The sequence below is a fragment of the Muscardinus avellanarius genome, assembly GCF_963383645.1.
Source record: "Muscardinus avellanarius genome assembly, chromosome: 4".
Lineage (NCBI taxonomy): Eukaryota > Metazoa > Chordata > Mammalia > Rodentia > Gliridae > Muscardinus > Muscardinus avellanarius.
Window position 1 is genome coordinate 118,101,787 of NC_137789.1, and position 13,688 is coordinate 118,115,474.

Sequence of the window (13,688 nt, forward strand, 5' to 3'; positions counted from 1 at the left end):
GGAAAAAAAAATCTGGGAAAGCCACAAATATTAACCTTTACTTTAAACACCAATAAAATAGATAATAACGAAACAAGATGAAAGAAAAAGAGCTCATGAACAAGAGAGAAACCAGTCTACAAGTGGAAAATTTAAAGCCTGAAAGTCTTTCCTAGGTTCATACAAGCAAGAGCAGATGTGTAAGTCCTCAACTCAAAGAACTAAAAGCCCTTAAGCGCTGAACACTGTTCTGTGTCCTTCTATTCAGAACATTTTCCCCTTAGAATCTGTATAAGAGTAAATGAAGCACACCTGTAGTATATAACTACATGAGAGATGTTCTCAACTATTTCATGAGGCAAAAAGCATTTTTTGTAACTGAAAAAGGTGCTATAGAGAGAAATGAAATTTCACAATATAAAAACAAAGACTGGGCGTAATTTGTAACTTTATAATTATGTAAAAACAATATAATAATGATAACTCATTCTATAATTAACTCCTCCACAGTGAACAATCTGCTACCACTCCATGATGAGGAAGCACCCCAGCTTACCACAGTGGAAACCTGCCACAACTGCAAGGCCAGGGTTCTGCCCCTTTCCTAGTTCTCCACGCATAAGCGGATGTCACCTCCTACAAGGCAGTTAGAGGCATGGGAGCTCAGGGGAGCTTCTCTCACCACCCTGCTACCTCAGCAGGAGGACGCTCACACTGAGCTCTGGCCACCAATGTGTATCTGTTCATAATTTTATTAAGTATCTAAATGCCATTCACTAGTTAAAAATAAAAATAATAGAAAACTCTGGACCAAGTAAATTGTGAACTCAAAAAGTTAGGAGGGGGGTACCAATTACATTAACAACACTTTCTTTAAAAAATAGAATCACTTTCTTTTGAAATCAACCACAGTGGTGAGACGTGTTTTTCTTTAGGTGTCCCATGATGGCACACAGCTTTACTTGGCAAATCCTGCCAGCTTCCAAGTCCCAGGATACTGACCTGCACCAGCACATGGGGCAGTATTACACCTCCCAACAGTGTGGAGAAGAGCACATGTCACCACTGGGCGATGAGAGCTGACAGAGACTCTTGGCTTCTCAATGCCAGACATAGTTGGAGAGCTTTCCTTGTTCTATTAGAAAAGTTCATGAGGAAGCTGTGAATAGGATCAGTCCAGAGAAGTAAAACTCTTTATTTTCACTGTCCAGACATCAGTCAATATACTGGGAGAGCCAGCGGAAACCCTCGCCGTAGCCTTGCCTCTTGAGCACACTGCACATGAACACTTCCATGGGGCGGGCATTCAGCTCCTTGAGAGTCACATTTCCCTAAAAGAGGCAAAACCAAAAAAGGCCTATTAGCACCTCCATGGTGAAAAGCTCGAAAGGGTAAGCACAAAAATCAGCTACTCAATTCCTTGAATGTTAATTTATTTTTTATTTTATTTTTTATTTTTGTGGTACTGGGGGTGGAACCCAGGGGCTTTCTACCTCCGAGCTATACTCCCAGACCTATTTTATATTTTATTTGGAAATAGGGTCTCACTAAGTTGCCAAGAGCCTCACTAAGTAGCTGAGGCTGGCTTCGAACCTGTGCGATCCTCCTGTCTCAGTCTCCCAAGCGCAGGGATTACAAGCGTGTGCCACCACGCCCAGCTCTTGAATGTTAATTTAAATGGATATTATTATAGAAATGTGGTCCCAGCCACATAGCTGATTTCCCCAGGGCTTCTTGCTTTCAGGATAGAATAAGCAGCACAGTTCTATTCCCAGCCATTCTCTCTGTTTCTGAAGAGCATTTGCTTTGAATACCCAGCATTACCTGGAAAGTTACGGCAGCAAACCAAGAATAAGCCAGTGGGAACCATGGAATAGCATGTTCTCTGATAGACACAAGAGGTCTGGGATTGTTTAAGAGTCATCTATAAGCCCAGCATGGTGGCACACACTTGTAATCCCAGCATTTGAGAGGCTGAGACAGGAGGATTGCGGCTCATGGACAGCCTCAGCTACTTAGTGAGGCCCTTTGCAACTCAGTGAGAACCTGTTTCAAAATAAAGAATAAAAAATAGGGCTGGCGGTGTAGCTCAGAGGTAGAATGCCCCTGGGTTCCTGCCCCAGTACACAAAAAAGAAAACACACCCCTGCCTTCAGTCAGCATAAAAAATACCCATATTTATGCCATGAATAAATCCTAAGCCAGGCACAGTGGCACACACCTGTGATCCTAGTCCTTGGGAGGCTGAGACAGGAGGATCACAGTTTCAAGGCCAGCCCCAGCAACTTAGTGAAGCACTCCACAACTCAGACCATGTTTTAATATAAAAAGAATAAAATAGGGTGGAGGGTGGAGCTCAGAGGTAGAATGTCCTCAGATTCCATTCTCAAGTATCATGAAAGTAAGACAAAAAGATAAACAGCAGGAAGAAAAGGACAAGGAGGAGGAGAAGGTGGAAGGCAGGCAGGCAGGACTGCAGGTTTGTAGATTGCCTGAGCAACTTAGCAAGGTCCCCTGCAACTTAGAGAGATCCTATTTCAAAATAAAAAATAAATATGGCTGGGGGTGTGGCTCAGCATCACAAAATAAGTGAGTAAATAAATCCTGAGCTGGTTAAACACTTGTGAAAAGAAAGGAGAGTCCAGAGAGCCAAGCGTCAGAGTCCCAAAAGTGTCAATGTCCTTTCTAGGCTTCCCGAACACTTTCTCTTACCTTTCCTGTGGTCTGTCCATAAAGCCCAAATATCTCACGAAGTCTTTCTTCACTGATTGCATCTGTTCTGTCAATTTTGTTTCCCAAGATAAGGATTGGCACATTGGATATTGTTTCATCAGTCATTAGAGCCTAAAACAAGGGGGAAAAAAGGGGTGGGGGTTAAGAAAGAAACCTAAAAAACCCCACCAGATAATAAAACTTAAGACTCCTGTTGGTCATCACTGCATCTGGATAAAGGTTCCTGATAATTATTAGGTAAAAATATCCCATCTCAAAACAATTGCAACTTAAGGCTCTCTACTTTTTTTTTTTTTTTTTTTTGCGGGTCTGGGGATGGAACCCAGGGGCATTTGACCTCCGAGCTACAGCCCCTGCCCTATTTTTTATTCTTTATTTTGAAACCGGGTCTCACTGAGTTGCAGAGGCCTCACTAAGTAGCTGAGGCTGTCCGCAAACCGCGATCCTCCAGGTCTCAGCCTCCCGAATGCTGGGATTACAAGCGTGCGCCACCACGCCCGGCTAAGGCTCTCTACTTAAGATGACAGAACTAACCTAACCTTAACTCTGAGATGGTTAGCTCAGCCACAAAGCATCCTCATGGGGCCCTACGTCTCTGCATAGCCCTGAAGCATGAATGCCCTGGCTATGGAGACTCAGAGATGACTGCAGTGACTCACAAGGTCCTCACTGAGTACTCAGTGTATGCAAAGCCCTATCTCTGACACTGAGAGGGATACAGAACAAAGGCAAAGAAGAAACAGCCCTGTCTACATTCTGTGTTCCTATTGATGTTAAGAAAGCTAAGAAAGAACACAGTGTAGTAGATGATTGAGTGTCACAATGAATGGAAACAATATTAAAACAATTTCAAGCTGGGCGTGATGGCACACGCTTGTATTCCCAGCATTCGGGAGGCTGAGGCCGGAGGATCGCGGTTTATGGACAGCCTCAGCTACTTAGTGAGGCCCTCCCCTACTTAGTGAGACCCAGTTTCAAATTAAAGAATAAAAAAGCTAGGGCAGGGGGTATAGTTCGGAGGTCAAATGCTCCCGGGTTCCATCCACAGATCCGCAAAAAAAAAAAAAAAAAAAAAAAAAAATTCAGGAAAATGGAACTAAAACTGGGCTCTAATGAAAGAGAAAGAAGAATAAGCAATGGCTCTCCAGTAGGATAAGAATTTAAGAAGCCAAATGAAATACTGCCTGACTAGATTTAAAAAAAAATACTTAAAGTATTTATACTGACATGCAGTGGCAGAATAAATAGGATAGGAAGGGATAACCCACATTATAGTGCCAGTCTGGAAAGTTAGCTGCTAGTAAGTGAATATCTCTCTGTGATGCTCATATAAGAGATGATCAGTAATGTAGCAGCATTTATTTATTTATTTAGTGGTACTGGGGGTGGAACCCAGAGGCTTTCTACCTCCAGGCTATACTCCCAGCCCTATTTTATATTTTATTTTTGAAACAGGGTCTCACTAAGTTGCTGAGAGCCTCACTCAGTAGCTGAGGCTGGCTTCGAACCTGCGCGATCCTCCTGTCTCAGCCTCCCAACTGCGGGGATTACAAGTGTGTGCCACCACGCCCGGCTTGTAGCAGCATTTAATGAATAGCACATGAAACATTTTGGAGAAAGAAGTGAATTCTAAATGACAGAATAGACAGAAAGAGTCAAAAGCTGGCAAAAAGCCAGGCTTGGTGGCGTACACTTGTAATCCTAGTACTTGGTAGCCAAGACAAAAAGATCAAAGGTTCTTAGCCAGTCTCAGCCACTTAGTGAGGTCTTCCACATTAGTGAGACCGTGTTTCTAAAAAAATAAAATAGTGCAGGGGGTGTAGCTCAGAGGCAGAATGACTCTGGGTTCAATCTACAGTACCAAAGACAGAGAGAGAGGAGAGAGAAGGAGAGGAGGAGAGGAGCAGAGGAGCAGAGGAGAGAGGGAGGGAAGGAGGGAGGGAGGGGGAGAAAGAACCAGTAAAAACAAAAGACACTGGTAAGGGGAGAGGGGAGAAAAGACAGTCTAAGAAGAGAAGGATTCCCAGAAATGGTCATACCTGAACTCTGGGATCACTTAAAGGACAGTTATGCCTAAAATCCCAGTACTTGGGAGGCTCAAATAGGAGGATCTCAGGTTCAATGCCAGCTTCTGCAAGTAATGAGATTCTCAGAAATCTAGTGAGACTTTGTTAAAAAAAAAAAAAAAAAAAAAAAAGAGATGGGGTATAGCTTAGAGGTAGATGCCCCTGGGTTCAATCCCCAGTACTACAAAACAAATAAAAGAGGGCTGGGGTACAGTTCATAGGTAGAGTGCCCCTAGATTAATTCCCTAGTACTCCCCATAAATAGATAAATTATAATCATAGCAAAAGAGGTGTGGGCTGGAAATGAGGAACAGGTGAAGAAGTCAAGTAGGGAATGGCTCTTTATGCATATTAAAGAACAAACTATTCTCTATGTCTGGAATGTAGGTAGATAGTACAAAGAAAGGATGCTGGAGGACAAAAACAAGAGGAAGGAGTGTGTGTGTGTGTGTGTTGCTGATGATTGAACCTAGGGGGATTCTACCTCTGAGCTAAACTCCCAGCCCTACTTTATTTGGAAATGGGGTCTCCATAAGTTGCTGACAGCCTCACTAAGTTACTAAGGCTGGCTTCAAACCTGTGATCTCAAGAGGGAGGATTCGGAAAGATCTTATATACCATGCAAAAGATTTGTGGATTTTATCCTGAAAGCGACAGAGAACTATTAAAGGTTGGTGAGTAGGATGATGACAAATCTAAGAAAATCCTTCTTGCATTACAATGCCTAGCAGAGTGGTATAAGAATCTATAATTCACAGGTTTCTGGACTAAATGTCTAAGAAGGTGGTGGTAGTGGTGAGGAATAGTTCCACTCTGAGAAAACAGAATTAGTAGATCAGAACTATCCAGGTGGCCAGGTGGAATTATGCATGAAGCTGGAGTCCAAGAGAGGTCTAGAGTAGAAAAAACGCATCTGGAAGTCATCAACATGTAAGTGGTAGATGAAGGAACTGGAGAAGATGAGATTGGCCTGGAGAAAGTATAGCCCTCCAGGAACACCCTCATTTAAGGACTAAACAAAGGAACAAGTATTTATGAAAGATACTGCAAAGTACTAGCTGGATAGCCTACACCAAAACCAAGAGTCTAAAGGGAGTTTCTTGTCTAAAGGGGAGACAAGGGAAAGTGGCTAGTGCCAAGAAGTCATGTAAGGAGAGGACTGCCCCGAAGGAGTTTCCACAAGACCAGAACTATGACTCTGAGAAACATTCTTAGAAATCATCAAGCCATGAAAATACAATGTCAACAAAGTAGAAAACCTGAAATGAGCCCTCAATAGTATCATCAGACTAAACAACTGAGGACTGTTTTTTAACAGACTGACCATATGCGATCTGTGAAAGGGAATGCTATTAACTACACTGGGATAGCATGCCTAACCCGAGGCGTGTCCTGAGCAAAATGGGCCATAGAGTCGCTCTTTGACAAACCATAATTTATTCAAGGTCAAGTTGAGGTTCCTCTGGACACTGAAAAACAATGCCTTACATTTTTTTCTTTTTGCAGTACTGGCAATTGAGAACCCAGGGTATTCTACTTCCGAGCTACACTCCCAGCCCTATTTTTACTCTTTATTTTTAAACAGGGTCTCACTAAACTGCAGAGGGCTTAAGTAGCTGAGGCTGGTCGCAAACCTGCAATCCTCCTGTCTTAGCCTCCCAAGTACTGGCATTACAAGTGTGCGCCACCATGCCTAACCAATACCTTAGATTTTAAAACACTTTCTTCTTGTATCTAGCATTTTACCACATGTTAACTGAAATGAATAAGTATTGGTGCTTCTGAGATATATTCCTTAAAAAAATAGAGGCCAAGAAAGGGAAAAAAACAAAACAAAATAAAACAAAAAAACATACATTAAGCTCAACTTTTGATTCCATGAGGCGAGAATGATCTGCACAGTCCACCAGAAAGACAATTCCATTAATTGCTGGAAGATAATTTTTCCAAACCCGACGAGCTAAAAGACAAAATTTGTAGTTGCATCAACAAAAAAAATACATTGGGAGGGGGCAGTACTGGGAATGGAACCCAGGGGCATTCTTCCTCCAAGCCACACCCCTAGTCCTATTTTTTATTCTTTATTTTGAAACAGGGCCTCACTGAGTTGCAAAGGGCCTCACTAAATAGTAGCTGAGGCTGTCCTTGAACCACAATCCTCTTGTCTCAGCCTCCCAAATGCTGGGATCACAAGCATGCGCCACCATGCCCAGCTTTAAAAATACATTTTTGTAAGTCTAAATATAAGAGTTTCTAAGCTTATTAGTCACCACACCCAGCTTTTATGCAACTTAAATGCAACTTAAAAATAATGAAACAAGCTGGGCATGGTGGTACACGCTTGTAATCCCAGTACTTGGGAGGCTGAGACAAGAGGATCACGCAGGTTCAAAGCAGCCCCAGCTACTTAGTGAGATTCTCAGCAACTTAGTGAGATCCTTCTTTCCAAATAAAATATAAAATAAGTCTGGGAGTATAGCCTGGAGATAGAAGGCCCCTGGATTTCATACCCAGCACCACAAAAAAGAAAAAAACAACAAGCCAGGCATGGTGGCACATATCTGTAATCCTGGGTACTTGGGAGGCTGAGACAGGAGGATCCCAGGTTCATAAACAGCCTCAGCAACTCAGTGAGACTTTCAGCAACCTAGCAAGACTGTATCTCAAAACATAAAATAGCCAGGCATGGTGGTGCACGCTTGTAATCCCAGCATTCGGGAGGTTGAGACAGGAGGATCTAGGTTTTGCAGCCAGCCTCAGCTGCTTATTGAGGCTCTCTGCAACTTAGTGAGACCCTGTTTCAAAGTAAAGAATAAAAAATAGGGCTAGGGATGTAGCTTGGAGGTATAATGCCCCCAAGTTTAATCCTCAATACCGCAAAAAATAAATAAATAAAAAGGGCAGGGGGTATAGCTGGAGGTGCCCTTGGGTTCAATCCCCAGCACCACCAAAAAAAAAAAAAAAAAGTGATGAAACAAACAATTCCAGTTGGGCATGGTAGCTCACACTTATAATCTTAGCATTTGGGAGGCTAAGACAGGAGGATTATGATTCGTGGACAGCCTCACTGCTTCATGAGGCCCTCTGGAACTCAGTGAGACCCTGTTTCAAAATAAAGAATAAAAAATAGGGCTGGGGGTGTCGCTTGGAGGTGGAATGCCTCTCTGGGTTCCATCCCCAGTACTGGGAAAAAAAAAAAGGTAAAAATAACAAACTGCTTTTTTTTTGGGGGGGAGGGGTGCATATGAATCATAAGTTAACATACTGTTTCCTCGAGTCTCTTACCTTGCTCATGTCCACCAAGATCAAAAGTTGTGAAAGTCATTCCAGCAATTGTCAGCTCTTCTGATGCTGAAAAATCATCAAAAAAGAGGAAAGAAATAAACCTTTCCATCTAATGGTCTAACTACCAGACCTGGAAGCAATACTAACACAAAACTTAATGAAACAGTCTAAACTGATTGTAAAAAGTCGAAAGTTTATTTCTCTAAGATGTTTCTGCATCTTAGAGGTACATACAGGAAATGTTTCCTATCACAGAACCAGTGAGAATAGAGAGCAATAATGTTCTACAAGTTTAGATCCATGATTATGTGACCCGAGTTTGTCCTAAAGGTAACTTCAAAGTGAGATGGATTCTGGGTCCTCAGTTAATAAAGTAATTATATCAACTGGGAGTCATTTTCCAAGCCTGACTTTGACCTTTAAAGGGTAAAAGGTTACCTGGTATTTTCAAACCTACTTGGGTGCAGCGTTGGAACATGCTGGCCCAATCTGTCATCTTTGAGCATATGAAGAAGAGTGGTTTTGCCTGCATTGTCCAAACCCAAGAATACAAGTTTTCCAGATTTTTTGTAGAGTCCTAAAAGACAAAAAAAAGTTTTCAATGTGAATTTTATCCCTATATGCCAAAGACAGCTTGTATTTAAATTGGTAGAAGAAATGCACAGTGTGAAGCTTGTATTTCAAGGAAATGGCTTTACCTAGGAACTGGAGCACACTGCTGAAGCCATTGTAGATCCACTCAAAGATGAACGACATTATTAACGCTTACTACCTGTATAAAATATCAAAGCAGCAAACATTAGCTTTCTGAATATCACCACAGTTCTGGAAGTTAACTTACTCCCTTGCTCTAATGCATGTTCACAGTCCCATATTTTTTGGCCTAAGAAAGAAAATAAGATAAATTAATCTCCTTTCTCTTGAAGTAAGGATTTCGCAAACTAAACGATGCTTATAGGATCCCATGCCTGCAGAAATTTGTGGTTTTCTTATAGTTATCAATCTATACTACTCAGAGAACTGTAAATATCCTCTTTTACTGTGCGAGTCACTTTTCCAGGCAGCCATTCTTTATATTCCCTAGATATACCACTGCTGCCTACCAGTTAGCAAAACCTCTAAGTCTCATCAAAAACCCGGATCTAGCTGGGCGTGATGCTCACGCTTGTAATCCCAACATGAGACAGGAAGATCACAGTTCGAAGCCAGCCTCAGCTACTTAGTGAGGTCCTTTGCAACTCAGTGAGACCCTGTTTCAAAATAAAGAATGAAGCCGGGTGTGGTGGCGCACGCTTGTAATCCCCGTGCTTGGGAGGCAGAGACAGGAGGATCGCGCAGGTTCGAAGCTAGCCGCACGTGCTGGCTCAGGAGACCGTTTCCAAATAAAAATGTAAAAATAGGTCTGGGAGTGTAGCCCGGAGGTAGAAGGGCTTCCAGGAACCCCAGTACCACAAAAAAAGAAGAGAAGAAAGAAAGAAAGAAAGAAAGAAAGAAAGAAAGAAAGAAGAAAGAAAGAAAGAAAGAAAGAAAGAAAGGAAGGAAGGAAGGAAGGAAGGAAGGAAGGGCGGGCGGGCCAGGGGTATAGCTCAGAGGTAGAATGCCCCTGGGTTCCATTCCCAGTACTGGGGGGGGGGGGCACGGGCAGGGAATGGATCAAGCAGGCATGGTGGCACACACTTTTAATCCCAGTACTGGGAGGCTGAGACAGGAAGATGGCAGGTTCAAAGCCATCCTCGGCAATATAGTGAGGCTCTTAGAAATCTTTAAGAAGCCGGGCATGGTGGCGCACGCTTATAATCCCCACGCTTGGGAGGCAGAGACAGGAGGATCGCGCAAGTTTGAAGCCAACCTCGCTGGCTTAAGAAACCCTGTTTCCAAATAAAAATATAAAAAATAGGTGTCTGGGAGTGTAGCCCAGACGTAGAAGGGTTTCCAGGAACCCCAGTACCACCAAAAATAAAAAAATAATAATAAAATAAAAAATAGGGCAGAGGTGTAGCTTGTAGGTAGAATGCTCCTGGGTTCCACCAGACTCGCAGGAAAAAAAAAAAAAAAAAGGAAGAAATCTATGAGAGACCCTATTTCCAAATAAAGAAATAAAATCAGGCTGGGCATAGCTTGGAGGTAGAATGCCTCTAGGTTCAATACCCAGTACAAAAAAAAAAGAAAAAGAAAAGAAAAGAAAAAAACTGGATCAAAAAGACATACAGAGAAAATAGGCAGAAAATAAGAATGAAAAGCCTATTAACCTATTTTTACACATAGCTCTAAAAAACAAATTTACCGAAAATCCTAGCATAATTTGTCATGCTCCATATATAAACACTATTTTCTCTCCCCCATCCCATACTGGGAATTAAACCCAGGCCCTCAAGCAGGCTAGGCAAGCACTCAACCACTGGGCTCTATCCCCAGCCTGTGTGTATGTGTGGGGTGCTGGGAGGAGGTATTTACTGGGGACTGAAAAGAGCCATTCTACCACTGAAACGTATCTCCAGCCCTTTTTTGAATTTTATTTTGAGACAGGGCATTGCTAAGTTGCCCAGGCTGATCTCAAACTTGCTATCCTCCTCCCAACTAGCTGAGATTACAGGACAGTTAAATACCTGGTTAAATACCACCTCTTCTTAAATAAAACTTACTGAACCCCTTTTGCAGATACATTGCAACTTATAAAAAGACATACTATTTTATAAAACTATTACAGGATAAGAAGATAATCCTTTTATAAGTATTCCAGCCCAAGCCCATTTTACAAATTCTTATTTTGTTAAAATAAGAATATTCATTCATGGGCTGAGGATACAGTTCAGTGGAGGAGCATTTGCCTAGTGAGCACAAGGCCATGGGTTCAATCTCCAATACTGAAAAAAAAAAATACTCATAATATAGCAGTAGGTTCATAAGCAGCACATATATTAATTAGTACCGATAGACCACTTTTCTATTGTTTCCCTTAGGTCTAGAAAAAACAATGACCTAAAGTTATCAACAGGTCTATCCACATTGGTAATAAACAACAGGACCTCTGAGTGAAAGCCTGTAAGACTGGTATGTCTTACAATTTCTCAGAATTAGCATTCCTGGTCATACTAAGTATTTGCCTTAGTAGCTCAGATTCGGTGCCAAAAAAGAAAAAGAAGAAAAAAAAAAGATCACCACTTTTATTCCTCTCCATCAGTAAGAACATCTGAACATAAGACTTTACGGTGCATGCCTGTAATCACAGCTACTCCAGCGGCCAAGGCAGGAGAATCTCAAGTTCAAAGCTAGCCTTGGCAACTCAAGGAGTCTCTATCTCAAAAAGTGCTGGGAATGTAGTTCAGCAGTAGAATGCTCTAGGATATTTCATCCCTAGTACCACCAAAAAGAGAAAAAGCAACTTTCATGAAAAGTAATAGGTTAAAGAGCTACCCACAAACATTCTTTTTATTTTTTTAAAGAGATAGTATCTCACATGTTGCCCAGACCTGCCTCAAACTCCCAGGCTAGAGCTATCCTCCTGCCTTACACTCTCTAGCAGCTGAGACTACAGGTGCATGCCATGAGCTGGCCTCACAGTCTTCAAAGAACATAAGGTGAAGAGGCTGAAAACTGAAGACCGTACATTTTTTCCTTTTCATTCAACTACTGGGTTATCAGACCTGTGTTTTGATCTATAAACTTTAAGACCTACTTAAAGCTTACTTTTCATGGCTCTTACCATAAATGAACAAATAAAGCAGGGGGCGTGGGTAGAGTTAAAAATTGAGGAAAAAGCTTTTATGAAAATAAACTAAAAGAGGGGTTTTTCCACCCTTTTCAGTAACATTCAAATATATGTTGGCAGAAAGACAGACCTACATTTAGCAGGTTAAATAAGAGTTTTGTTCTGAAAACTTAGTCTGTACTTCAATTTAGCTGAGCATAGTGGTGCACACTTGTAATCTCAGTATTTGGGAGGCTGAGATAGGAGGATCACAGATATTTGGCCGGCCTCTGGAACTTAGTGAAGTCCTCAACAACTTAGTGAGACCATTAAAAAAAAAAAAAAAAAAGGTAGAAAGCCAGACAGGGTGGCACATGCTTGTAATCCCAGCATTTGAGAGGCTGAGACAGGAGGATTGTGGTTCCAGAACAACCTCAGCTACTTAGTGAGGCCCTCTGCAACTCAGTGAGACCTGGTTTCAAAATAAAGAATAAAAAAGAAGGGTGTAGCTCAGAGGTCGAATGCCCCTGGGTTCCATCCCCAGACCCGCAAAAAAAAAAAAAAAAAAAAAAAGAAGAACAACAAAAAATTAGGACTGGGAGTGTGGCTTGGAGATAGAATAGAATGCTCCTGAGTTCAATCACCAGTTTGTCCTACACACACACACACACACACACACACACACACACACACACACACACACAAATTTAAATACACTTATAAAGCTCCTTGTTTCCTACTTACTGCAGGTAAGTAAAAGAACAAGTGCTTTCCTCTGCAGCCTCCCCCAAGTCAGACAGCCTTCCCTCCTTTTCTCAGACCATTGTTTATCTTTAGAGTGCCCTCATTAAGGTCCCTCTCCTTTACAACCTGTCTATATTTATTTGTACTACACTGGTTTGCAGTCAATACTCTATAGACTTTTTAAAATGTTACCACATCATTTCAAAAGTACTCCTAACCAGGCTAGACATGGTGGTGCACAGCTATAATCCTAGCAATGGGAGAGGCTGATGTGCTCCTGAGTTCAATCCCAGTACTGCCAAAAAATAAAAATAAGCAAGGTATGGTAGCGCATACCTGTGATCTCAGTACTTGGAAGGCTAACACAAGAGGATCACAGGTCCAAAGCCAGCCTCAACAACTCAGTGAGGCTTCTGTCACCTTAGTGAGACTCTGTTTCCAAATAAAAAATAAAGTAAGAGCCAGGGGTGGTGGCACATGCCTGTAATCCCAGTACCTGGAAGACTGCGACAGGAGGATCAGGTTCAAGGACAGTCTTAGAAACTTAGTGAGGCCCTCTACAAGTTAGTGAGATGCTGTTTCAAAATAAAATAATGAAAGAGGGCTGGGGATATAGCTGAGAGGTAGAACACTTCTGAGTTAAACACCCCCAACCGGCACCGCCACACACACACACACACACACACACACACACACACCCACCACACACACACACACACACACACACACACACACACACACGAAAGAACTTCCAACCTGAAAATTCTACTGATGAGTGGGTATGAATCCTGAGATCTCAGTGATGGAGGAGTCATCAAGGCCATCTGCTTAACTTTGGGGAGCAATACAACCCAGCTCTTTGGGTCCAGTAAGAGGTTTTATTATATTTTTTAACATCACCTGAAAAGTTCCTTTCCACAAAAAAAAAAAAACTTAAAAAGTGTGAGGAAAACCATTATGCAGCATATGCCTGTAATCCTAGTACTTGGGAGACTAAGACAAGCTGAAACCTTTTTATCACATTTACCATGAGTTTTTCATGGTAACTGAGCTACTTTGATTTTCCCACTTAGTTTCCCTTGACATCAATGCTCTGAAAGACCTATAATTCTTCACTCCAAAATGACATATGAAAATGAAAAGAAACTTTTCAGGTGATGCCAAAAAAATCTAACAAAAACCTTTACCGGACC

The 13,688-nt window shown here is 41.9% G+C and overlaps 1 protein-coding gene across 4 annotated transcripts; it reads right to left on the minus strand.

The window, feature by feature from the left end:
• Positions 1–1,193: 1,193 nt before the first annotated feature.
• SAR1A (secretion associated Ras related GTPase 1A) lies at positions 1,194–8,819 on the minus strand (the record flags this gene model as incomplete). 4 transcript variants are annotated; one of them, XM_080693892.1, is made up of 6 exons in its annotated part: positions 1,194–1,310; positions 2,692–2,823; positions 6,635–6,738; positions 8,064–8,129; positions 8,521–8,640; positions 8,762–8,819. In XM_080693892.1, 6 exons carry the CDS (start codon positions 8,817–8,819, stop codon positions 1,194–1,196), a joined length of 597 nt encoding a protein of 198 aa, XP_080550018.1. The 4 variants fall into 4 exon arrangements, with proteins under 4 accessions (XP_080550018.1, XP_080550019.1, XP_080550020.1 ...); XM_080693893.1 differs by lacking the exon at positions 8,064–8,129; XM_080693894.1 differs by lacking the exon at positions 2,692–2,823.
• Positions 8,820–13,688: the final 4,869 nt, after the last annotated feature.